The sequence below is a fragment of the Crocodylus siamensis genome, chromosome 5, assembly GCF_052110815.1.
Source record: "Crocodylus siamensis isolate JL-2025a chromosome 5, ASM5211081v1, whole genome shotgun sequence".
Lineage (NCBI taxonomy): Eukaryota > Metazoa > Chordata > Crocodylia > Crocodylidae > Crocodylus > Crocodylus siamensis.
In genome coordinates, this window is record NC_143399.1 from 201,923,945 (window position 1) to 201,950,028 (window position 26,084).

Here is a 26,084-nt window from a genome sequence, read left to right on the forward strand (position 1 = left end):
GACTGTGCAATCATTTGGTTTCTATCAAGAAATGACTTTAAAAACTGACCTGATCTGAGGGAAAGGTGCTCCTTCGATGGTACAGGTGAACTGAACATCTTCTCCTTCAACATAATAAGCATTTCTAACCTTGTTCACAAACCTTGGTGGCACTAGGAAGCAAGAACAAACTCGATCAACAGCTGAAATGCTGATAGCAATCTAATACAAGTACAAAGAAGAACACAAACACACCCACAGGAGTATAGCCCAGTTGGATCACCTTCCTTCATAGCTGTGTGCAACCTCTCGGTAATGTGATTTTCTGACCCAAAGACAGTCCATTGCTTCTGAGACACCAGAGAGCTTTTCCAAATGGACATGCCATATACATGCTGCAGAGCTGCATGCATGCCTTAATACATCCACCTAAGTCAATTGTATATGACCAGTCCTTTAAAACCACATAGGACTTTACCTTGAACAAGGATCTTTCCTAGCGTGCTGGCATTACCGGCGGCGCTGGCCGCAAAGCACATGTATTGTCCTGAATCGACACCTGTCAGATTGTCCAAGATCAATGTGCATGAGCCGTCAGGATCTTCTATTATAATGTGATGTGGGTCCACCTCCACTGGTTTGCCGTCTTAAAAACAAAAGGGGGAAAAGTCCTTTGTAGATACTGCATCATTTTAATATCCTTCCCCGAGAACTGCATCCTGCTTTTCCATTTTGGCTCCTGCCTACTTGAGGATGGCAGAGGCATAAGATGTAGGGAGGCTGAGAGCTATATTTCCCCCTAATATCTGATTTTTTAGTAGCAGAGATACAACCTCTTCATCTTCCTCTGATGTACTACAACACACACGGAAAACAAAACTTAGGAAGCATTGCATCTACCAGAAGAAGCATGCCTAGATTGCTTGTAGTAAAGGAGCTAAATTTGGGCAGGTCTGCACTACATGGTAGTTTGCAGTATAGGCAAACCATTAACTGAGCTTTCCATTACCAAGCTTGCTGGCACAGTGCAAGTGTAATACAAAGAATGGGCACAACCGCAGAATATACTTCTTATACCTTTATACCAGCTGATGACTGGCTTAGGGGCTCCTGTAACTTTGCAGGCCAACTTGACCGTTTCGCCCAGCTCAGCTGTACAGTCAGCCAGCTCTTCCTCAAAGTCTGGAGGTACTGAAAGAAAAGAGGTTGGTTAGGTAATCCTTGGCAGATTTGTCCAACGGATGATTAATGTAGCACAAAGAAATCAGGGGCAAACTCCAAATTTCCACAACTGGGAATCTGAAATGGAGGTTTCAGTAGCCAGCTGTTCCAATGACTGCCTGGTATTTTCAATTATTTGTGATTCAAGAGAGATCACTAAATGGATCTGTTGAGTTTTAAGCCCTGATACTGGCAGATCCATAGGCCAAGGGGTCTCATAATCTAGTGTGTGATCAACTTCAAAGGGGGAGCATGTGCCTCAGCTGCTAGATAATTGTCACAGAACTACACACAGGCTGTTGAGTTTTGTGGGATTGCTAATTATGAGATGTGTGTGTTGATGCCACACTGGAGTAAACTGAAACCCTTAACCTTAGTGGAGTTACTGAAGTCTCCAGCTGGCATTGATGGCTATTTCCTCCCTGCACAGCTAATCCTAACACAACATCTCATTTCTGCTTGGGAAGTGAGGCACAGCCAGGGAAGCTGTAGCAAAGGCTCAGTCTGTCTCCTTGACCAGTGATTTTCAACCTTTTTCCATTTGTGGGCTCTTCAAAATTTTGAATGGAGGTGCAGAGCCCTTTGGAAATGTCGAATGGAAGTGTGGCTCCCTTTGAATTGTAAGTGTGGGTATTTGCATACTTTTGATTGATCACAGTCACGTTTTGCAGACCCTTTAGAAATAGCCTGCGGACCCCCAGGAGTGTGTGGACCACAGGTTGAAAGCCACTGTGCTACACTATACTCACTCCACACAGGCAGGCTGATACGCTGCTGTATGCCAGAGATTTCCTTCACCCAGGAGTTCTTGATGATGACTGTACGAGCTTGAAGTAGGTACTTGCGGACTGAGTCCTCTCGCTCATGCCAGATCTCAAAGGCCCGTTCATCTCCTTCCACTTGGTCATTCACATCTATGTTTGACAGCTGGACAACAGGAAGAAACACAGCAAAACCTCTTTAAAATTGGAGATGAAACTGAACTGAAACCTTGATGACCTTTCCTCCTCCCCAGTTAGACAAAACCCCAAAGTTCAGGAAAGTTCAGATCTGGATCCAATCTTTGTGGCTCAGAACCACCTTCAGTTAAAAAACCCCATAAAATAAAATGGAAAAGATCAATTAACTGTCAACAAGTCTTCTGTTTTCCCAGTGCAGGGTTGTTCTTTAGGACACACCAACTATTTCTCATTTACGTTAAGGCCATTTTACATCGCTCTGGCAGTATAAAAAGCCATTGACTATAATGCCAAATGTTACAAGGTTTTTCCATGTGATTTTGCAACAGGTATCAGAAGCAACACAAATGCTGACATTTTAATGGGGGCAGATGCTCCACAGTAAAAACTAAGAATGGCAGAAGTTAAAATGAAGAGAAACTATATAGAATGAATGAATGAATGAAAGAAAAGAGATATGGTACCCCCATGGGACAGGGAGAAAAGTTCATTAAAACAAGAAAATGTTCATCATAGTGGGGTTAATCAATCTGCTGCAACAAAATAATAAAAGAAGCGGTTCCTGCTGCTGTAATTGTTCAAAATCAGGTGTTGTCATACGTCAGGTTTGTTGTAAAAAGAGGTCATATTGTAATTCAGTTAGGCAACACAATCTACGCATGTGACTGTCAGGGGACACTGAGGCAGGGGCTTTCAAAAGGTGCTTAGTGGTGTAGGCACCTAACTGCCATTGACTTTCAATAGGAGCTGAGCATTTAACTCCCAAGAAAATACCATCTTTGATTTCCTAAAATTATGCTCTGGGGAGCAAATGGATGGGCCTGCCCACACCCCTGACTCAGTGAATACCGAAGTCTGTGAAAAAGAGGAGTCATTTCAGTGAAGAACAAAGCCAGAAAAAAACAATTCCTGGAGATACAGTTTGGACTGAACAGCCATTATTCCAACTTCTTGACTTGAAAATACTATAGACTGCACTTTAGGGCAAGTTCGTTCACAGTTCAATTAATTGATTTCAATGAATGGCTTCATTGGGCAAGTTGAGATGAGCATTGTCTCTCATGTGCAACCTTGTTCCTATGCAGTGAAACTCTTTCTGGGTTTTCTTTAGGGATTTCTGATGCATTTTTGCCTTACTTCTGATGTACATTCAACCCTGTGCCATAACAGTGTTTTGGAAACAAAAGAATCCTAAGCAAGGGACTGGTGAAAAGTGATTTTTCTGATGGCCGACAGCTGTCTTCAAGAGAAAAGTAATCATGAAAAGAGAGCAAGTGAGTTGGGAAGAAAGTAAAGTAACATCTAACCTTCATCATGTTCTTGAAGGTGTAGCTATAGGTGTCTGTCTTGGTGTCCCGTTTGGGTTTGCATATCAGAATGTAACTCTTGAAGAGGAAGACATGGCGATTGTGACCTTTCCATGCCATTCTGGCTCCTGGTGCGCCTTCCCACACAATGAAGTGACCCTGAAAAAGAAAGCAAAAAAAGATAACAGAAGTAAACCCTGAACAATGTTCTGGCATCTCTCCATCATTTAACAGCCACTGAATAGCAACTGTTACATGGCCCATCCAGTTTGGCTTTTAGTATAACGGAGAAGACTGCTGTTAACATTGCATGCTAACAATGACGCATCTTCCCCCTGAAATCCAAATCATTTCCAAATATATCAATGGGGTGGCAGACATATCTTCTGACGCGTATATGGACGGTCCCAAATCTTAAACTTTCATTACAGAGGCACGCAGCATAAACTGTATAAACTTCAATTGATCCATATTTTAAACCTGGGCTTTAAAAAAGTGCGTTCGTTGGAAAACACAGCATGGCAATGCAGGGCCAAATTCCATAAGACCCTGTGGAAAAATCTCATCATCACCCTCAATGAGGATTTGGCCCCTATACTTTATTGATAGCATATGCTGTAGCTACTGAAACAAGCTGTATAAGTTCAAAGCAGCACATGAATATATAAAATAGGCATTTACAGGCATCAAGGGCAACTTCCTACCATATAGAAGGTGAGTTGTACAGAAAACTACTTGTGTTACCCATGGATAGATGGGTAGGTGCCTATGCTTTGGGACCTTCAGGCTTTGCAGGTGCCCCCAGGTGTCTATACTTTGAGGCCCCTAATCTGAAAGAGCCACCTCTAATACTGACTGCAATTTCTTATACAGAACAATGAAGAATAAATGGCAATTCCTCTGAATGGTGTTCCACTAGCTTTCCATGGCAAGCCACGATCTGAACTACTGATAACACCAACCAACAACCCAGCAACGGCGGGCGGAGGATTAGGAACAGACTATGCTCTTTCAGAGGGTCAGTACCTGTCGAATAGGTTCTCCAAGGATCTCCAATGTCCCTGGGTAGTTCTCGATCAGTGAGACATGGAGGTTGTTTTCTGCTCTCCGGGTGAGTGCCGAGACAATGGCATAAGCCTGTTCCAGCAGTGCGCAGTTTTGCCGGTTCCTTGCTTTGTTCCTGATTAATTCCTACAAGCAAACAAAGCTGTTACTGGTCATTTCCAAGAGCCTCGATTTTATTGCTATAACCAAGGAGCATAGACAGGATGCTGAAGGTTTCTTTTCATTCTGGACCAGCCTTGTTTCATGCTTTCACTCACTGGTTAGCTACCATCAATGTACTTTCTTTCTATTGGAAGTTCATGGCCTCTGTGCTGCCCTGCCCTTGAAGCAGGGATTAGTGACAAGGATAAAGCAAAACCCACGACTAGGATACCTCTTTGGCTGACTGAAGACTAACCAACAAAGAGATCCGTATTTTTATGTACCATCTCTTTGATGCATCTATCACTATGATAACACCAAGATAAGTCATCAATTCAGGAAGGAGTGCCAAAATAAAAGTGGAAATCCAGCGGAAGTTGGAAGGGCAGTACACGCAAGAAAAATTTTAAAATACTATGTTTCTCTTAAAACTAATTTAAATAGTACTCTTGCTCTTTTTGTCCATTTTTAATGTGGGGTTTGTACACAGGCTTCAAACAATTTTGCTGTTTGGAGCTCAGACAAGCACGCCAATGAAGGGAGCAAATTTGAACCTCCTGCAAACAATGCAGAATGCTGAAATTTGGAAAATTTGAATTTGAAAAAATGTAATAAGAGGCTCTTTCTGGGGCCTATTTCCTTGTGCTCCCTCTATAAGGATCACAAGAAAAATGGCAGTTTGAAACAGTCATTTCTGTTCTTGGCTGAAACCTGGAAGTGCAGGAGTAAATGAATAAAAGCCTCAGATGGCAAAATATTTCCAAACCTTCAAATATGGGCTGCTCTGGTCTCTTGAAATGGGCAAAGGTTTGCAGAAAAAGAAGAGTTAAGTCTTCTGTGCCTAAGCTTATCTTTATTTCAGCCTCAAATGTGAAGAAGGAAGTTGCCTGCCTGGACCAGTCCGCGATTTGTGGGATGAAGGCCAATTTAACAGATGCATTGTCATATGCGAAGCAAATTTATATTCTTATAAAGTCCGCTCAGGTACAGCCGGCTGAATTTCTCAAACTTGTCAGGTGGCAGTTGAGACTCTGTGCACCTCTCAAGTGATTTGGGTTTACATATTTAAAATGGACAAAGGTGCTTAAATGTGATCTCACCTACACCAGACAGACTCCAAAAGGAGTTTCCCTGGCATGAAGCCAGGATAAGTGAAATCAAAGTCAAAGCACTTTCCCCCCATAGGTCCCCCCCAAAAGCAATGCAAACCCATCACGCAAGGAGCGGCAAGAACTTGCACTGGAGACACCTTACCTTGATGACAGTTTGATACTGCTGGATCCTGTGTATGGGTCTCTCCAGGTAGTGCTGCAGTGGGGGCACAGGTGGCTGAGACGGATCCGCGCTGGCTAACGTTTCTTCGGAGTATCTCTGAGGAAAAATTTAAAATGAAAAAAATCACTCTTTGTAACAAAATTGTTCAATAAATGACAAGAAACTCGCCCCATGAAAATATGATCGGACAACACTGGCTTGCTAAGGTCAGTCCTCCTCTCAAATAAATGGGATCATATAGTGCAAAAATATATCTTAGAGTCCTGTGTGCCACCAAAACTTTGCTCCCAGCAATACACATTGCGACCCACCCTGTTCATTGCCTTCCCCCATCTCGTGGCAATTTCTGGTCCCTGGATTGCAAGAGCTTGAGGGGAAAGACTGCCTTCTATTATTATCATTACCCTATTAACCCTATTATCGTTATCTGCCCGTTATTAAGAAACAGTAAACCCTAACCCAACAACAACTGTACCAAGGCAATGAAGCATGCTGCTTGGAAGCTCTGACAATACGAGGGAAAAGAGCTGCACCTTCTCTCTAACTACTGATGCCTGGCCAGCACTGTATGCTTGAGTTCACTTGTTTTTATCTTAGCTCTAATCAGATGCTGTCAAATACTATTACCAAGTCTTCATGCTATACTGCAGTTATTGATCTGTGGCTAGGATAGACTGATCATTTCAACACCTAAAGGAGCGGTTGCATATTGATAGGAAAGGGCCCAAATCTGAGCCTCCTTGATGCCTGGTTAGGGCTCTTTCTATCCATCATTATTTTAGCTTTGTTGCCGCCGCTAATAGAAGCTTTATCCATCTTTCTTCCACTCTAAAGATTACTGCACCCCAGTTTGAACCAATTTCCTATTTAGCTATATACTAAACCCCTTGAATGTTACATTTATAACAATGGATCCTTGGGCACTTGGTGGCTGGAGATATAGGATGCATATTTCCCAGTATAAATTTTGGCTCATATTCTACCTTGTAGAAGTCCTGAACAGCTTTGCTGACAACGACGGACTCAGCCTGTATCCGTCCCACCAGATACTGGATGTACTTATCAAAATCCTCCTCATTCTTAATGAAGCACATGGCCACATCATCATCAGTGTCGCACTTTTTCAGGTCTGGGAAGAAAGCACTGTGGAGGAGGAGGAAGAAGAAGGACATCTCTGAAGAAACTGGAACCCATCGGCTATAAATAAACTGTTGAAATATTAAAGCATCTTCAAGACCAGACCATCTTTTTTATAGCAACACCATGTTATTCAGTGGAATTCACCCAACAGGGCAGGGATTATTATTTTATGACTGACACTTCTTTGCTGAGGAACCACGCCATCTCCTAACAGGTTCATCCGCTCCTTTTCATCCTAGTGTTCCCCATTTCCCACGCCCTGCCTGTCCTGCAGTGGCTCTCACTAACAGCGCAAGGCGTTTTTCTCTCCTGCTGCTGTTCTTCTCCACTGACCTGCAATGGAAGTGAGCAATGTCATCGACATTTCTGAAGATGGTGGACTTCTGACTGGCCACAGGCGCTGGGACACTGGGGTAGGTCTCGATGTGGTGCAGGTGGTGAGTCTGGAGGAACTGCAGATCTCTGACAAACTCCTCCTCTGAATTCAGTAGTTCCTGAACAATAAGGCTGGAAGAAAAAACGGATGAAGAGGAAGTGTGGAGCAATAACAGAGATTGCATTTGAGGCAGTAAAAGGTTTCCAAGATGCATGCGGTGGATTGCACTGGGAGAGGTGGAAGGCACCACGTGGCACTGATAGCACACTGCAGCCCCCCCTTAAACATCATACCATGGGGAAAGGCACCTGCAGAGGCAGAAGCAGCTACACTGGAAGGGGCAGCAGAGACTTGGGGCTTCCATGGAGTCAAAGAGCCCAGCAGGTTCAATACTCAGCTACGTGGCAAGGGACAACAAAGGAAATCCTCCCATGAAGCCTCCCAAAGTGATTTGGAGCACAGTGTGTTTTCCCCAACCTACATCGAGAGAGACTCTCAGTGGAAGTCCTGCAAACACGGGCTAGGCAGGAGTCCTTTTGAGGGCAGCTGGAGTCCAGGGGGAGGGAGGCAGTAGGATTCAGCAGCAAAGGAACTGGATTTTAGCGGGATTTTAGTGAGATGGACTGGGAAGGGTCTTGGATAAAAGCACTCCTATTCATCTGCAGAGCAGCCTACTGAGGGCTATAGCACGAATCAACCAAGTGCTTACTTCAGCTTCTTCTTATATTCATCTTCAGACAGAGACTCTCCAGGGAACTCAGGAACCTCTGGTGCTCCCCACTCAGGGGACAGCTGACAAGCAGGAAAGAAGCATCAGTTTTCTAAGAAACAGCACTGCAGTTTCTGCGAGGTCTAACAGGAGCACGGTTGCAGGGTCACGCCAGCCTTGCTGCTTTTTCTGCCCCCAGTCAATGCTACAGCCACTAAATATGCTCCCTTTTCAGATTCAGATCGCCCTAATGGACCTGCCAAAGGAAGGCCTGCATACATGCTGTGTACACAAGTGTGTAACTTGCACCACTTTATACACTGATGCAAATTACACCCCAAATGGGAGCAGACAGATAGCACCAGGGCAGCTTCCTGCAGGACCAGTCATCACAAGGGGTGAGGACTGCAGGTATTAGCTTGGTTGCTCGAGGCGAGTGACTGTTCTGGGACCAGTTGTGAATGCTCAACGTGCCCCCCGGTGTGCAACTTACACTGGTGTCAGTCAACCCCTGCCTTTTCTGAGTGATCGTACACTCAACCCAAACCGTTTGCACTGGGGTAAGGTTTTCTGTCACCCATCTGCTCATTTTTTTACCAGAGCCAAGGTCAGTGATGCTGGTGTAAGTGTATCATGTGTTTAGACCCATAAACAAAGGGGCAAGTATAAAATGCAAAGAAAACAAGGAAAAGACACAGGGGGAGATCAATCACCTTCAACTTCTTGTCGAGATATGCTGGAGAAACCCATCCTTGCCGGGAGGGGCTGGATTTAGTGGGCTTGGTCCTGACTAACCACTTCAGGGGATGAGCTGAATCGAGGACTTCCACGTACTGGCCTTCCTTCAGAACAATGGCTTCCTTTTCACCTCCAATGGGCGTGTAGTCAGCTGTGGCCATGTAGATGTCAAAGATCTGCAAAGCATGGAGAGTTATGTGTGTGTGTTACAGGAGGGATATGATCATAACAACAACAGCTAGAGCTTCCACCAGGATGAAATAGTTTATCTCCTCAATCCCTGCATGGTAGAAGGGAACCATTATTCCCATTTTACAGATGAGAAACTGAGACTCAAGGAGGTAGAGGCCAAATTTAAAAAAAAACACCACCTGTAGTGTCCAATTTGCTAAACCCAGGGCCTGATTTTTCCCAAATGATGAATTCCTGCAGCTCCAACTGACTTCAAACAGAGCTCAGCAGGGAGAGTCAGGCAGGATCCTGATTCCTTGTTTCAGGGCAGGAACCTCTGATTTCAAAAAAGTTTTTGTTGCAAAATGAAAGGAAAAAGAACATGTTCACAATTTCCCTCCAAGTAAAATTTGAAATAATGATCATTTGAAATTGGAATAATGTTTTCTTCCAGGTAGATATGGAACAGTCCATTCCAAAGTTAATGGCTGGATTTTATTTTAATACATTTTGTAGAAGAAAATAGCAACGTTTGTTTCTAGAAGCAATTTTTTGACTCAAATTGATGGATTTTGTTCTGCTAATGTCAAAAGGTGGTGTTTTAAGAATCCTGGAAAGTTTCATATGGCTGACTTGAAACCGGTTTTTTTTGTTTTTTTTTAAATCAATATATTTTTCAAAACACTTTCATTTAAATAAAAACGGCATCTTTCGCGGACAAACCATTTCAACGAGAAACATTTCCAAAAGGCATGCCTCAGCGCCTTAAAACATCAAGGTTTGGATGCGTTGAGTTTGGAAAGACTTGATGCATTCAAAATAAAGAGGAACTATTTGGAAATGCTGAGCTGAACCAGTTCTGGATGGCCGCGCAGCGAGAGTCGGACCTAAACTTTAATTGACGGGCCTGTGCTCCGGTGAGAGGCCTCTCAGGCTCTCCATATACGTTTAACTCTACAAGTCTTTTTAAGCTGGCAATCTTTAAAACAGAGTAGAGGTGGGAGTAATCAGCCTAGACAGACATTTCTGGCAGCAGACACTTTGTGAAGTCGATTCACATGGAGTACCTCCCCTCTCGCATCCCCATCTTCAGATTCAGAAGAGGATTCCTGAGCGATCGATGAAGGTCTGGACCTGCCGTGACGCGGAGACGCTGACGGGGTCTTGGACTCGTCATCACTGTCTGCCCCAGGTACACGAAGCGTGGCTGAAAAGAGAAGTAGAGAAAGGGGCACACAAGTTATATTAAGATTATCAAATAGGATTCAATGCTTGATCTTCATAGAATTGTCTTCAGAAAAGACCACTGATAACATGCATCATGATGTCCTTTTAGTAGGATTGTCAATGCAAATTGGACATTTAAAAGCCACAGAAGAACATTATTTGCTTCAGTAGGGATGCAGAATGGTGCAGACACCAGTCACAAGCCTTTATCTTCTCTGTAAATTCAAATCACTGGAGCAATATGACTATAGAAGACCCAGCCTCCAGTTAAATGCAAATAGGCTTGATAGTCATTAACATTATTGCTACAAGATATGCTTATGAAACAGCATATGACTATAGCTTAGGGCAACTTTATACCAGCAGCAAACTGCTCCCATTTTTTGGCTTCTGCACTGCAGGCCTGAAGAATCAGTGGCTAGATAACTACCTGCTTTTTTAGTCGGCAAATTAGATATAGTAAGTAGATGTCTAATGGCAGAAACTTGCACACTCATTTCATTGAAGGAATGATTTTTATCAGTCAAAACTTTGGCCCAAGAATTGGAGGCCTGGATGATTTCTAGCTGCAAACTAGACATTTTCAAATGAAAAACTGCTAAACTGATTTTCTTCAAACCTGGCTTCTTTTGTAGCACACAATGGGCACATCTACACCTGTGCTTTAATGTGCATTAGCCTATTTTAATGTGCATTAAAGCATCACAAAAAACCCCGTGGTTTCACTAATGCGTGTTAAAATATACTAATGCACCTTTTTCTAGTACCTCACAATGGAAGTACTAAATTGAATGTGCATTAGCCAAAGTGCATTAATGAACGTGTAGATATGCCCAACGAGACTTAAACTCGCATGAAACCGGAGGATCAATTGCATTGCTTTGTATAGCACATTAAACACATTTGCCAGATGCTAACTTACCCTGACTTATTTTTGCAGACACTATTTCTGTGATCTGGGAGGTGAGTTTCTGGAGGAATTCTTCTGTTCCAACATCAGATAATGAAATTTGACTTCTGGACACACCTTCTCTACCAGCTTCACCTTCTGAAAGCTCTCCTGCCGAAAGGGAGAACATTTTGTGAAGTAGGTAACATCACCTCTGAACGTCCACCCCATCAAACCAGACATGACAAAACTATCCTGCAGGGGCTGACATCAGGGAAGCTGGACTTCACATGGATTCTCTATTAGACAGCAGAGCTCACCTCTGCACCGAAAACAGACCCTTTCCCTCCTGGAGGATTGAGTAAATAGCATGTTGCAACTGAGGCAGAAACCATTTATTGAACAATGAAGATAAAAATAAAATTTAAATTTAAAAGCTGCTTAATTTTTTTGTGTACTGCCCAATCTATGCAGCAAATGATGCAGGGGCTCCACACAAGAAGAGTGACTATGTAATTAAGGACCACCTGATAATACATAACTAAGCAGTGTTAAAGTTGTACAGGCAACCTTGAAGTTGTCAGAGCCTGGCATTTCCTGAACGAGTCAGACCCCACGTGACTGACATGATGTAAAAACTCACTCGACTCCCTTAGGCTACATACTTACGCAGTCTTCTGAGTTCTGCCTCCTCCGGTTTGAAATTCAACTCTATTCGGAAAGCTAATAAAAGGTCTATGAGTAGCTTAACAATATTGTTGTGTGCTCTCTAGGATTCAAGTGAAGGATAGGTTTTGCACTGGGCTTCTGCACGGGGGCAAACTGTACCCCCAACAGACAAATCTTGGGTACGATTCTGAGTGCATAGCTAGAGACCGGCCAGGAAGGCATGCATAGCACAAGACACCTGGCTTCAGAGCATTAAAAACTCTTCTAAAGCTGTTAATGAACTTCTGACAGGTTCATAACTCAGCTGAGCTCAAACTAATTTCTTTCATGCTGAAAAGTGTTTATTTTCCCACAGGGTTTCTTTCCAGCTGCTGTAGGAAATTCAGCAGTGTAGTGTCCCTTAAATGTCTTGAAGACTTTTAGTTTGGTGCCCCTACAGTGGCGGAGCGAAGCACTGGGCTCTGTGCAGCCCAGGGGCTCTGCAGGAAGCCCATGCAGGCAGCCTGGCAGCAGCCCGGGAAGGCAGGCTCTGCCCAAGAAAAGCAATGAGCCCAATCTTTTCTTTTTTCCCTCCCCCTGGAGCCTGCCTGAGCTGCACAGAGGCCCAGCACTTCCCTCCACGGCTGTGGTGTCCCCCGGACCACCTGAGCCAGGTGCTTGTGGGCAGGTGGCACCCGCAGGGGGGGGCTGCCGTGGAAGGAAGCACGCTGCCCACCCCAGCTCAGGGACTGCTCTGCCTGCCGGCAGCTCGCCCTCCCCTCCCCATCGAGAGGCAGGGAAGTCAGCGGGGTGTGCGCATGACACGGGGGTTTAATCAGCACTAAACGGAAGTGGTGTTTGTTAAAACCCACCACGTCAAGGTAGGGCCCTGCTAAGTGCAGTGGGAAAAGTGCACATTTCTGTACTCTTGCTCTCATTCAAACATGCATTTGCTTAACATTTGTACCCCACACAAAATGTCCAAGCCACTTCGAACTGCAGAATGTGTCTTCGTTTAAATATGACTAAGCTTTATATGTGCTGTGCTTGATTATGTCTACTGTGTCTTTTCTCATCTCTGCTTGTAATCTGGCAAGAAGCAGGGCTGTCTGCACTAGGCAGGAAAGCCCCCTTGGCTGGGCCTACAGTCTCGGGATGCACCCTGCTGGTTTTTTGTCAACAAAAGAGCATGAAGATAAGTCACATGAGCAAAGGGGGATTAGACCTTAGACCTTTAGCTTAACTGGCTAACTCGGCAGAATTAGGGTTTTTTTTAATTAACTGGTTAAGAGGAAACAACTGGCAGCTGGGAAAGCCCCGATTGGAAAAGCTTGGGTGATGTCACACCAGGTATGTAAAGAGAAGCGAGTTGGAGCTATGTGAAGGGGAAATCCGAGATAATGGGAAAGAGACTTTATCTCAACGCTTGCTCAAAACGTGTTTTTCCAACTATTTAAGTTGGTCTAATAGAAACTATCAGATTCACCCAAAGAACCTTGTCTGCCTATCTCAAAGTTTGAGACTCAGCCTTTTCCCTTGTTTTTCCCCCTTTTGCTTTTTTCTGAGTTTTAAGTCAGAGGATACCCTGGGGCATGCTAACCAGGGTTGGAGCCTGGCAGTTTTGCTAGTGCATTCGAGCCAGGATTAAAAGCCTGGTGCATTTTGGACCAGGGTGAGACCTGGTGCATTTTGTTGTTTAGTCCAGTGCAAAATAAGCCTGACTCTCTTTTGCTTTTTGGTTCAAGCCTCAACGCAGAATGGCCTGATGCCCTCTTGTTGCCTTGACCAGGCCCAGCGCAATAGGCCTGGCCCTGCTTTGCGTTCTTTTGCAGTTTTCCACCCCCAAAAGGCTGGAGATTGGGACCAGGAATTTTGGGGTGTGATATGCCGATGGAAGCTGCAGTTAACCCCCCAAAGCCACCACGGAAAAGTGCAGATCTGTGCCCTGGAGCTTCCCAGAGAACGAGGGGCCCCTTGCAATGCAGGACTGATGCTCACAACCAGCTTCCTGTGGCACAGCAAACCCAAGGAGCAGCTCATAGGACTCTCCAGTGTGGGTCCAGCCCATGGCTGAAGGGCAGGTACAGGGGTGCAGGCCCCCAGAACTGCCCTTTCAGGAGCCCCCATGTCCGAGACTGCCTGGGCATGGGTGAAGCCTCCCCAAGAGGGTGCAAACTATCAGCTATGCCTTGTAGCTAATAGTCTTTTTAAAATTGCCTTGTAGCTAATAGACTTTTTAAATTGCATTGATATTTTCCTTTCTTTTCTGTAATGAAATCTATCCTTTGTGCTGACACTGCTTGCAGGTAGGGGGTTTCTTTATGTGTAACATCCCAGCCAAATTCAGCTATCCTAGATTTCTGGGTGGGGGCTTGAGCCACAATAAAACCTACTTGGGTCCCCCCCGAAATTTGAACCTAGCCCTTGTTGCTGACTGGCGCCCAGCAGAAGGGTTACACAACTTCTCACATAATTTACCCTTGAACTGAGACCTGAAACCTTTCTATATGACAGTTCATCGCTTTCAGGGAGCCATAACTGAAAACCGATGGGTATAATGGAAATACGTAGCTGTGGAAGTCACGCGCATGCCAACTAAACAGCTTCTCTTACTTTTGCCTGGTTCAGGAGGCAGGACAGAGATGCCAATTCTGAAAAAGAAAAAACAAAGTTTAAAAGGAGGAGGTATTTAGAGCAGAGATCTGGTGAGAGCCAGACATCCCCTCCATCTGCACACACACAGACACTGGCTAGACTGGGACCAGATGCAAACTTCAGAGCGAATGTTACAAGAACTGCATATCTCAGGGGATTAGTAAAGCCTGAGGGAGAGCATGTCTCAAGGTCACTGGCTATAAATTCACTCCCTTGCTTGCTTTGCTACGACTTCCTTTGTAGAGAAGCCCTACCTACAGCAACAGAGAATTTCAAGGACACATTCTTGACAAACAAGGGATCCTGATGTTATCCCTTTCCTGGAACGATTTTTAAACTGAGAAGCCCCCTATTTTATTGGGCATTCATCAGGCAGAACTTTAACTTCCAGCTATAAAACATTTCGAAAGATCATGATGCGATTTATTTTTCAAAAGCACATTTTCCCGTATTATCTAATGTCAGAGCAAGAGAATTATGTTTTCATTAAGCAGATTACTGGTCACCCTTTTCATCTCTTTGGGGCTTTTTTTCCAAAAAAACATTGCTATATTTAATTATATGGAAGTAAAATTCAGAATATGAGCACGTGAAGTCTGCCTCTGCTTTGAAGACAAAGGAAGTGTACTGTACATTAGCAAGAGTTCTCATACAACTTTACCCATGTTCTTTTCTGTCCCTGTCTCCACCATACCTGCCAAGAAAAATGAAAATGATTGTTAATGATACTTCCACAGGGTTATTCATGGAGGAATTTCAAAACATTTTAGAAATGAATTACCATTCCAAAATGCCTCTTGAAGACACGTACTTATGTATTAGACCCATATTAATGATGGGAAAGTTGAGGACATATCGTTCTAAAGCAGGGGTGCTCAACTTCCAGCCCAGGAGCCAAATGTGAACAGTGGAGCTATGGTATCTGGTGTGCAATAGTCCTCATGGGTTAGGGAATTTGGCAATGGGGGAGTGGTAGCAATATGGTCACCCTCCCCACTGCTAAACTCCCAAACCTCAAGCCCTGCACAGTGATTTAGGGCCAGGCCATGTCCCCCTTCCCTCCATGCAGCTGGATTAGGGCTGAACCACATCCCCTCCTTCCCCCTCTCCTCCAACACATCTGGATGGGGCAGGGCCAGGCCCTCTGTCCCTGCGGCTGGCTCAGGACCAGGTCATGCACCTTCCCCCCACTGGGTTGGGTTGGGGCAATGTCATAACCACCCCCCTGGGACCAGTCTCTCCTCCCCTCCATGCCACAAACAGCCAGATGGAGTCCCACCATGACCACCCCGGGCACTGGACCAGGACCACCATTCAGATCAGGCCTGCGGACAGACCGGGCACTGTCCATCCAGCCCGCTGGCCAAAAGTTGAGCACCACATACGTTGCTGTGTTGCAATGCAGGGCTGCATGGAGACAAACGAGGTAGCTTGGGAAGTGGATTTAGTGTAGCCACGTTAGTATGATGTTCTGGGCAGGTTAAGAGCAAAGAAGCAGGGTAAATTAGCGCAGGCAGAATGCCCCGCTAATATGGCTACACTAATTGTGCCAACCAAGCTAGTTCAGGTATGTCTTTGGCACTGCATTGTGAGTTTGGGGATACCCAAACAGGCTACGATTACGTGCCCAAGTCCATATAAACATCCAAGTCAAAGTGATCTGGCATGCCGTGTAATACACTTTCCACATGCTTTGACAATCACAGGACTTTGATTTAGAGGCTCCTTTGGATAGCCATGCTCCTAAAGTGACAGCCAAGGCTCTGCAGGTATTCTGTGCCAGGGCTACGGACATTGCTACAATCTCCTTTGAATCATAATCCAATTCCTCATCCAGGTCACATCATGAAAAAGCCTTCATACCTTGTGCAAGCAAACAGCTTTTCTTGTAAACCCAGATACTGATGGCGTGCATGCTAAAATACCCAGCATATGGCAGCTTGGTAAAGGTCTCTCTGGAGGGAGACTGTGTCATACTTTGGACTGTGATGTTCAGATCCTACCTCCCATCTGTTCCATGCAAAAGCTTCCATTAAAAACAATCTCAGGAAGCAGGATGTGAATCTGGTGCAGTTTGGTTAGATGATGAACTAACCGTCCCCTAATGGAGAATTTTTAACAAGCCCTTCACTCTTAACCTTATGCTTAACTCAACAGACATGAAACCAAACAATGTGTATTTTATTCATATGAAAATTATTTTAAAAAGTTAAAATTGTGTGTGAAATGGAGTCACCCAGGACCTGATTCTCCACTGCCCTGACCCATGTGCAGTCACATAGGGCTATATCCAGAAAGGTATTTTCCTGCAGATTTCTAACTTTTGATTAGGGGCCTACGCTCTTATTCAATCAGACATTCCTGGGACTGTAAAAACAAATAGCAACTAGGTGTCTTGACACCATTTTGCAACTGAATTCACAGGGAGGACAGAATAATAAGTCAAAATGTTTTATCTGGTTCTCACACACAGCAGTGTTATACGCCGAGTCCACAGACTTCCACAGATACGCAAGCCAGTAGCAAATCAGGTCCAGCAGATTGAAAACGAAGCCCTATTTGCAACAAAAGAACTGTAGGAAAATTCAGGCAAGCCTCAAGCCGCTGTTTGAGTGCACACAGAATATGTCTACGTTGTCTCTGTGGTCCTTGAGACGTGCTAAAAACTTGACCCTAGCCACCACTCCCACCCTGCATGGTCCAGGCGTAGAGCTGCGGAGGTGGGTGGATGGTTTGGAAATGGCCCCCACTGCTGCTCTCACGTACGGCAGAAAAAGAGATCTTCACGGTGGAAGTGGGGACAGGCAGGGGTGTGTGTGGAGCCCCCTCACATCCTCCACCTTGGTTTGGAGCATGAAGGGTAGGACCAGGAGTGGGTGAAAGGGACTTAGTAGCCAGTTCAGACAGGCAATGTAGATATATCCAGAGGAAACCCAGAAGATATGCTTAATATGATTAGGAAGGACAAGATCGGACTGGAATCAGGGTGGTTTCCCTTTAAGAAAGCCTAGAGCACTAGCCCACAGCATCGCCTTGCTCCTGCAAAGAGGAAATTTTAACTTAACTTTGCAATCTGGGGGCTTTCCAAAGCTACAGTTGCAAATGTCGGGTCATGTAAGGAGATTCTGGCAGTCTGAATACTTGGGCCATTTGCCAAACCAGAGCAACGCCCAGACTGAAATGCATGCAGAAAGTTTAGAACCACGTCAGTCTTCAAGACATGATTAAGCATAAAACTTTCTATACATGTTATCTCCGCGGACTCTGGAGAAATCACGTATACGCTATTCCAGCTTAATGCATGCTGCCATGAGCTTACCCGAGCGTGGTCATTACGGCTTCTGTCACCATGATGCGCTCCTGCGTCAGAACTTCAGCCTCTTTTACTGGAAAATAAGCATTTATACTCAGAAGGTGTGGGCCAGAAAAGAGCTATTTAACTAACGTGGTACAAAATACTATGAACAATCCAGGTCCAAAGTGTGTCTAATGGGCTGATCTGGGGCATTATTTTTTACTCTTTTCCTTTAACTATTCTTGAGGATCTTCTTTTGTTTATGGATAAACCCACCTTGAACCTGACACATGGTCCTGTAAGGATCCATCTCACACGAGATGAGTGGAATACTTTTCTAGCAAAGAGAAGGGGCGATTAACCAGAATCCTGGGGAAATGTAGGCAGCCGAGTCACAGCTTGTTGAAGTGCATTGCCTATTTGCATCTGCTCTTCCTTCAGCATGTTTGACACGTGGTGATGAGCTATCGCTAGCCTACACCGTACTGTTACGTCAATGCAAGCTGTGGGGCGGGTTAGTAACGTAGCACAGATTTACCGTCCAGAACGTCAAGGGAGGCGGTGCAGATGGACTGGCCAGCCGTGTTGGTGGCAATGCAAGTGTAGGTCCCGCTGTGCTTCTTTCCAACATCCAGCAGGATCAGGCTGTGATGCATGTTGGAACTGGCAAGTTTGTACCCCGGGGTCTCCGGCTTGATCCAGAGGACGTCTTCCTTAGATTCTTCTTTCAGCCAAGTAACGCTGGGCAGTGGGTTTCCTAAAGGAAAGAGCGATTACCTCTGTTTTGTTGGTGACCCTCCCTTCGAACAAACTCGACGTACTCAGCTAAGCGGGAAGTGAATTCTGCTGCTCCATTTCCAGTAAAAACAAACGCGAATGACTGAATACATAAATAAATGAAAATGAGTGTGTTGATCGCACCTTTGATTTGAAGACTTCAACCGCCTTTACAGAAATGCAAGAATTAACCATCCCAAAAGGGACTACTTGCTTAAACCACACTCCTTCCAAGTAATGTTGCAAATAAGGATGGGATAATATTATGCTATTTTATTCCCTGAGTGAATAGGGAAACTGAGGCAAAGAAGAGTTTGATATGTTGACCAAGAGTTGCAAAGTGGGGAAGAGAACCCAGATCTCCCAATTCCTTGCGTTAGGTGAGGACTTCAGGGAGAGGATAGCATGCACTGGGCAAGTATACAGCTCAGAGCAAATTAAGCCCACTCCAGAAAGGGAATTGTGATCAAGTTACCTTCAACCTTCACTGAGAGGGTGATGCTTACACCTTTCTTCACTCTCTTATTGGTAAATCTTTCCAGGAACCTGGGTGGTACCAGCTGTTCTTGGGCATCTGAAAATTAGTGTTCATGGAAAATGGTGAAATAATGCAACCAGAGCTTAGCCTACCAAACAATCCTAGTCATTGTATTTATATAACCTACTGGGGTGCTCCTCTCACCTGTTTCTGGTGGTTCTTCCTTCTCCTCGGGATCTGCAACACAGGAAGAAAAATCATCTCACCATAAACACTTGTCTGGGATGGTTTAGTCAGGGCCACATCCTGCCTTGAGCAAAAGGTTCAACTAGATGACTTCCTGAGGGCCTGTGACAGGGTGGGACCTAGGGGTGCTGTGAACTCCCCTAGCGCCCCCTACCATGCCAATTTGATTTCAATGCACCCTCACTATCTCGCCCATCACGTCTTTGATGTTAATATTGTTAAAGGGAGGCTGCCTTTTTATCTTCTTCGGCATGGTGCCCTGAGATGTCCCACTCTGTGCCCTGCCTTTGGTGGCTCGGTGCACTAAAGCCTCAGGGGCTACGCATGGCTCCTACCACCCCTATACCACGCCCCAAGCCTCGCAGGTGTACCGGACGTTGTCTGGTCAATTCCTTGCTGCGCCCTTACGGGCACCCCCTGGCTTATCCCATGGTTGCCCGTGCCCTCATGGGTCCCCGAGCTCGTCTCTGTTGCCCGTGCCCTCACGGACGCTCTGTTGCCCGTGCCCTCTCTCATCTCACTGTCTGCCTGCACCCTCGTGGGCACTCCCTGGCTTCTCTCGCAGTTGCCACCCGCACTGGGGCTTTTCTCTGCGCTTGCGCCCGCCCTGGGGCTCCTCTCACACCCGTGGCCCGCCCTGGGGCTCCTCTCACACCCGTGGCCCGCCCTGGGGCCGGAGTCGATACACCCCTAAACTCTGCGCCCTCTCTGGCGCTAGGTCTCCACGATACCGTGGAGCCCCCACGAGGCCTCTCCATCTCCTTATAGCCTCTGGTGATGAAACTACAAACGGAAACACTACCACAGGCCAACACGGCTCTAACGCAAACCTAAGCCTCCTGGCTATAACATAAAATTAAACCATATCGTCAGACCAACATGCAATCCCTACCGGGAAAAATCCTCCAACTCAGGCAGCAACCAGGAGAGGCTCATGCAGTGTAGCTTCTCCTCTCTCCCTACGCTGGCCAAGCTCCCCCTTCCCTGGCAGCCAGCGGGGAACTGCCCTCCTGGCCTCAGTCCTGGGCTTAAGAAGGGTCAAGCCCTGCCCCTTCCTGTCAGCTGGTATTCACTGGTTGCCCTGGCAACCCGCACCTGTGCTGCCCTGTTGACTGGCAGCTGAGCCTCCCCCTTCTCCCCACTAGGGGTCTCTCCCAGGTCGCTTCCATTTTCAGGCGCAGGGCGCTTAAGTGCCCTGCGACAGGGCCCTATATTTTTATGATTCTAAGAAATGATATCACTAGACACAAGAACTCCTTTCCCTTCCATAAACTGTAAAGACAAGCATGTAATTGCTCAGTGCAATGCATCTCATTCAGAACTTACAGCCTTATTAAACATTATTGTTAATCTTTTCCGTCATATATACGTGTGTGTGTGTGTGTGTGTATAATACACACACACACACACAAATATATATGCACCCACATACACATGTATGTATGTATGTATGTATGTATAGTGATCTGTCTATCAACATCTAATAAACATTTATATTATAATGTACACATACAGTAATTCAGCATAAAACTGGCTGGATTCATGTGTGTATGCATGTGTGTGCATCTAATACACACACACACACAAGTATGTATTTATGTATAGCTATCTATCAACATCTAATAAGCATTTATATTATAAATTGTGCATACAGTAATTCAGCATAAAACTGGCTGGATTCAGTTTTAATCTCCAATTAGTATACCTTGACATTTACAGAATCAATTTGATATATTATCAAACAAAACATTTGGCTTTCCTTGTGAACTGTTATTGAGTTATAAGAAAAAATTATTTTTAATTAAAAGTAATTATTAAATTTAACAATAAGCAATGGCTCTAAAGCCGTCTGTTTGCCCACATTAGGGAAAACTCAAAACTTAGAGAAGGACTGCAGTATTCTGTAGTCTCACATATGGGTCACACCATGCCATTTGTTTTTAAGCATAATCCTTTCAGGAAGTTGTTGAGGTCATTACTGCTGAAAGGTGTAAAACAACTGGAAATGAGAACAGAGAGGTGGTGTGCCTTGCCAGAGGCTTTTCTGGTTAACTCTCCAGTTAATTTCCTTGAAGACCTTGACTTCTTCATGCTCTAATGAAAGCGATAAACCAATGAGAGAGAGCGCGTCACCGATACAATGACAGTCGTTAGTCCCAAACTTACCTTTGACCACCAGCCTGGCTGAGGTATATGCAGAGCCGGCAGAGTTGGTAATAAATGCTGAGTATTGACCAGCATCTTCCTTCGTGACACCGAGAACTTCCAGCGCATTAAAATCTTTCTTCTCGGTCTTTAGGATTCGGTCTGAAGCATGTAATGGCTGCCCATCTTTGAACCAGTAAAGGCGAGGTTCAGGGTACCCTGCATGAAGCAATTGCATGTAGGAAGGCCTGAACTGGTTAAATTGACTAGGCAAATTGCGGAGCCCCTCAACCCATTCACATATTCCAGTATAATCGAAGTAAGGTCAATTCTAACCGTGCCATTGCCTCAAGGTTAAACACTAGCCACCAGGAAACAAAATCCCCAGAGATATGACAACTCCATTTTTATATTTTTGAACTGCTATTCATTCATTCAAACTCTATTCTATGCTTCTTGGGCTCTAGTGTTGCACCCAACACCTTCTGGTGCTGGAAAGACTGCCATTTGGATAAGACTTTTATATATACAAAACCAGATTCTGAAATTTCTGGGCAAAATTCAGCCTGAAGTCATCTGTTGTCTATGTGAGGGCTTCAAGATGAGCCCCAGAAACAGAGAGGCCAATATAGTCCTCAAGGAAAAGGAAAGAAAAACCAAAATGACCCCTCACCTTACAGACTAGAGGAGACAGCTCTCCTGAGTTTCAATCATTTATTCCTACTCAGTGCTGTGAAACCAGGGACCCACAAATAGTGGGTTAGCAAAGTGAGGGTAGGGTGAAGGTGAAGGGTATCAAGAGCGTAGTCTTCTCCAAAGGAGAGACGGAAAGGACGGAGCAGTGGACATGGGGCAGAGACACATGGCCTCTGTAGGACTTCTAGGAAGATGTGGGTCAAGGGCTACTCTCTGTTCTGCTTTTGATGGAGCAATCCCCACCTAATGGAAAGATCAAGAAAAAGGGCAATAACAGGGACATAAACAAAGCTTCTTGTCCTCTCTAAAGCTTTATCCCAAATAGAGAATATTTGGACATTAGCTATTAGCACCAGCACTAAATCGTGGTACATTGGCTCTACAATTAAATTATTAAGGACTGATTTGTTAACTTGTTAAAGTAATTTTTAAAAAACCAGTAGCATGTCTCCTCTGTTTTCCATGCCAGATTCCTCAGCAATTAATGCACGGTGGCTTTCTGATTTTCCTGACCTAAAGAAATCTGGCTCTAGCTCCAGGTTTTTGTAGGTGTTTACGTGCAATTATGTGCACAGCCCAGCCCCTGCTCCTGCCTGTGCCCCACTCCCTCCCTCACTGCTGGGCCCTCAATCTGCCCTCCCCCCCCCCGCCCTGCCCCACGGCAGTGAGGGAGGGAGTGGGGCTGGGGCAGGACTCAGGACTGAGCTGTGAGCAGCTTGTCCGGTGGGTGCCCAGCATGGGCAGGGGATGGCAGCTCACACTGCTGCATGAACCCCAGAAGGGCATATGGGCCGTGTGCCCGAGAGCAGGCTACAGGCTCTTCCTGGGAGGGGGTTGGGCCATGCTGTGCTCAGGACGGGTGGCGGCAGCTCTGAGTGGGGGAGTTGGGGGGCTACGGTGAATATTGGGATGTCTGCAGCCCCCTCCTAATTCCTCTCCTGGCACCACCATCACCCACCCGGAGCACAGGCCAGGCAAGGCCCCCCACACTGGGAACAGCGCGGTATAGCCCTGGCCCCAGCCCACAGTGGCAGCCCACCTTCCCTGCGCACAGATCCAGGAACACACACCCTCAGTGCCTCCTGGTGTGCACACAGGAGCAGAAGCCATGCCCTGTGGACATGCCACTCACAGCTCAGTCCTGCACCCCGCTCTGGCTGTGCCCCACTTGCCCCAGCCCCAGCCCCAGCCCCACTCCCTCTTTCACTGCTGTGCACGCTCCCCTCCCCACCTCTGCTGCAGCTGCTGGAAGCCTGTGGCCAGGTTGCCTTGTGGCCCTACCACTGTCCCACATTTAGGAGGGCTAAGTCCTGTTAGCCCCCCACTTCCACCGCCTATGACTGTGTGCGCAAATATGTGTAACACAAGTGTAAACAACTTGCACAAAGTGTTGCCCAATTAGATGTATAAGTAGTTAGCCATCTGTGCATGTATGTATACACATGCACAGTTATGCACCTAATCTGTTCATCCAATATATTTCATAACTGCATGCAAGCTTTCTGTAAAACCTTATTCATAACTGGCACAGTGAGCAATGTATAGTAAATGTCCTCATTACCTTTCACCTTCAGGTGAAATTTAGCCAAGGGTGCCCCAGGAGCTACGTGAATATCATGAAGCTCATCTAGGATCTGAGGCAGCTGCTCCTCTTCAGTGGTGGACTCCTCTTGCTCCCGGCTAGGGAGAGATTAGAGTTGGGAGGAAAAAGGAGGCATTGAGCAGTACTGAAAGAGGTGTGGAAAATGAAAAGTCTCCTGTCTGAAGTTCAGCATGAAATGCAGGTTTTGTTGTCACAGCAGTGTCTCTCACCATTCAATTGTAACAACTGGAGTTGGTCAATTATGTGTTGTAGAGCTCGGGGTGTATCAGTATACTGCAGACAGTGAGGTTTAAAGAAGTAGAAATAAGCCTGTTCTGAGGTCCCTCCCTCCCTTCCAGGAGATAGAGTCCAGTGAGTGACACACTAATACTCCAGTTGTGCAGGAAGCAGAACACACTTCTTTCACGATCCAAAATTATGCCACAAGGAGACATTGGCTGACTCTGAGCAGTCAGGATCCACCAGTCAGGGCTGCCGTGTGCACTACAGCTATCTGTCGCCAGGCAGACTGAGGGAGTCTGCAGAGGACACCAAGATGTGTGCACAGGAGCCCTCTAGCTGCGCAGTGTCAGCACTGCAAGTTTTCTGCTCTTCATGGGCTCAGCATTCAAATGTCTGGTCAGGCATCTCTGGCTACATTGTTTTGCCAGGAGAACAGGTCTGAAAGAATTTTCCCAGGTCATTTGAACATTTGTATGCAGCCTAAGGAAGCAGATACACATCCAGCAGACTTGGATGAAGTACCCCAGTATGCTGCTACTTTTCACTTTCTAAGGGGTAACTTTTACCCCATGGTAAAGTAAATTGACCCTATGTGTCTGCTCCATTTTTATTCTAGCTGAATGTGTCAGAATGCTAATACTTATAAAGAAAAATTAGCATGGTGCTACATTCTCTGGTTTTTGCAGCTCTCTCAGGAATATTTTACCTTGAGACGTATCCTTTGGCACTGTAATAAGATGATGTCTCTGTTGCATCTGCTGCTGTATCATAGTCAGTACTGGTCACTGTTAAATGAAAAATTAAACATTGTACATGATCCATGGCTCGTAACCATTTCATTTTGCAACTGTTATGGCTAAAAGAGCTTACAAGATCTGAAATTGCTTTACCAGAAGTGTTGGCCTTTTGGATCTCACTATTTAATTATCATTTATCTCCACTCACTATATGCATTATTATGCCCCCTCCAGACAAAATGCAGCTGGATGTGATCAACTGATATCGCTACGAGATACTAAGCTTTTTTGTCCTGGGGATGACCGTGCTGTTTCCACCTCATTACAACCTCCATGGAGCATGAGGGGGTGAGCTGGGAACCCAAACTTAGATCACAGTGCACAGAGAAATGCCCTGGGAGGTAATAACCTTGCAAGAGATTCCTCTGACCTTTAGGAATAAATATACTATGCTCAGCAACTAATGAACATATATAACTGACAAAACTGCCCAAAATCGTGTTGCCCTCCAATGCATACCATGGTTAAGGGAAAAAAAAATGCTCAGCAAAACCATTAATGCTTAAAGCTATTTCATCTCAATTTTTATCAACAAAGCAACATACCAGTAGAAACTAGTCAAAAAGCCAACCGGTGGCACCCTTGGATGATTCAGAATAAACATGCAACTGTGTATCATCAGTATTAAACGATGATTTGAATTGACCCCCTCTCCCATTACTATTTTAACCCTCTGAGATTTCTCAGTTGTTTTCAAAGACTCACGGTCCACTCTCAGTTCAGCCTTGGTCGAAGCCACTCCCATGCTGTTTTCAGCAAGACAGCGGTAGACGCCCATGTCAGTAGGGACTACAGCTGTGATGATAAGCTGGTGGCAGCCTTCTTGGTCTTCATTGATCATATAATGATCATCTTCTTCGAGGACTTTCCCATCCTTGAACCAGCGCACAGTGGGCAGAGGTTTGCCGATAACGACACAATCAAAGCTGACTGGATAGCCGTCCTGCACCTCTTGGTTCTGGAGCTCAGTTATGAAGACGGGAGCTGAATGCAGTGTCATATGGAGAAAGAAAAAAGGAAACAGATGGCTGTGTTATTGTGCACGGGTACATTGCAGGAACACTGCTACACTGTGGGTGAGTGGAAGGGACTTGCAGAGATGCTGACTTGTAAGCTTTTAAATAATAGCTTGGTGTCCTTCATCTGCAGTGGCAGAGCAAATACGGCATCCTGCTATATCTGCAGCAGTATAAGGGGCAAATCTGCCATGAGAAAAAATAAGATCTGTGAGGTGAGGCATTATTCTTTGGTTGTATAGCTGGAATAATTGGTGCAGTTAGGAGAGAGAGAGTACACACTTTTAGGTTTCAAGCACCCTTTATGGG

The 26,084-nt window shown here is 45.4% G+C and overlaps 1 protein-coding gene across 12 annotated transcripts in view; it reads right to left on the bottom strand.

Annotated features, from left to right (window-relative positions):
* The window catches only part of OBSCN (obscurin, cytoskeletal calmodulin and titin-interacting RhoGEF), a 271,127-nt gene that overhangs the window by 63,798 nt on the left and 181,245 nt on the right, over positions 1–26,084 (bottom strand). For all 12 annotated transcript variants that reach the window (XM_090047900.1, XM_090047898.1, XM_090047895.1 and 9 more), the window contains 23 exons: positions 25,465–25,743; positions 24,669–24,747; positions 23,699–23,817; positions 21,463–21,660; positions 19,255–19,287; positions 19,048–19,146; positions 18,334–18,552; positions 17,820–17,886; positions 15,162–15,194; positions 14,459–14,496; positions 11,231–11,368; positions 10,149–10,288; positions 8,886–9,086; positions 8,173–8,255; positions 7,421–7,594; positions 6,931–7,090; positions 5,927–6,043; positions 4,493–4,657; positions 3,467–3,625; positions 1,950–2,127; positions 1,057–1,170; positions 458–625; positions 50–152 (listed from right to left, as the gene is read on the bottom strand). In XM_090047900.1, the coding sequence (XP_089904026.1) occupies positions 50–152; positions 458–625; positions 1,057–1,170; positions 1,950–2,127; positions 3,467–3,625; positions 4,493–4,657; positions 5,927–6,043; positions 6,931–7,090; positions 7,421–7,594; positions 8,173–8,255; positions 8,886–9,086; positions 10,149–10,288; positions 11,231–11,368; positions 14,459–14,496; positions 15,162–15,194; positions 17,820–17,886; positions 18,334–18,552; positions 19,048–19,146; positions 19,255–19,287; positions 21,463–21,660; positions 23,699–23,817; positions 24,669–24,747; positions 25,465–25,743 (3,064 nt within the window). The remainder of the gene's footprint in view (positions 1–49; positions 153–457; positions 626–1,056; positions 1,171–1,949; positions 2,128–3,466; positions 3,626–4,492; positions 4,658–5,926; positions 6,044–6,930; positions 7,091–7,420; positions 7,595–8,172; positions 8,256–8,885; positions 9,087–10,148; positions 10,289–11,230; positions 11,369–14,458; positions 14,497–15,161; positions 15,195–17,819; positions 17,887–18,333; positions 18,553–19,047; positions 19,147–19,254; positions 19,288–21,462; positions 21,661–23,698; positions 23,818–24,668; positions 24,748–25,464; positions 25,744–26,084) is intronic.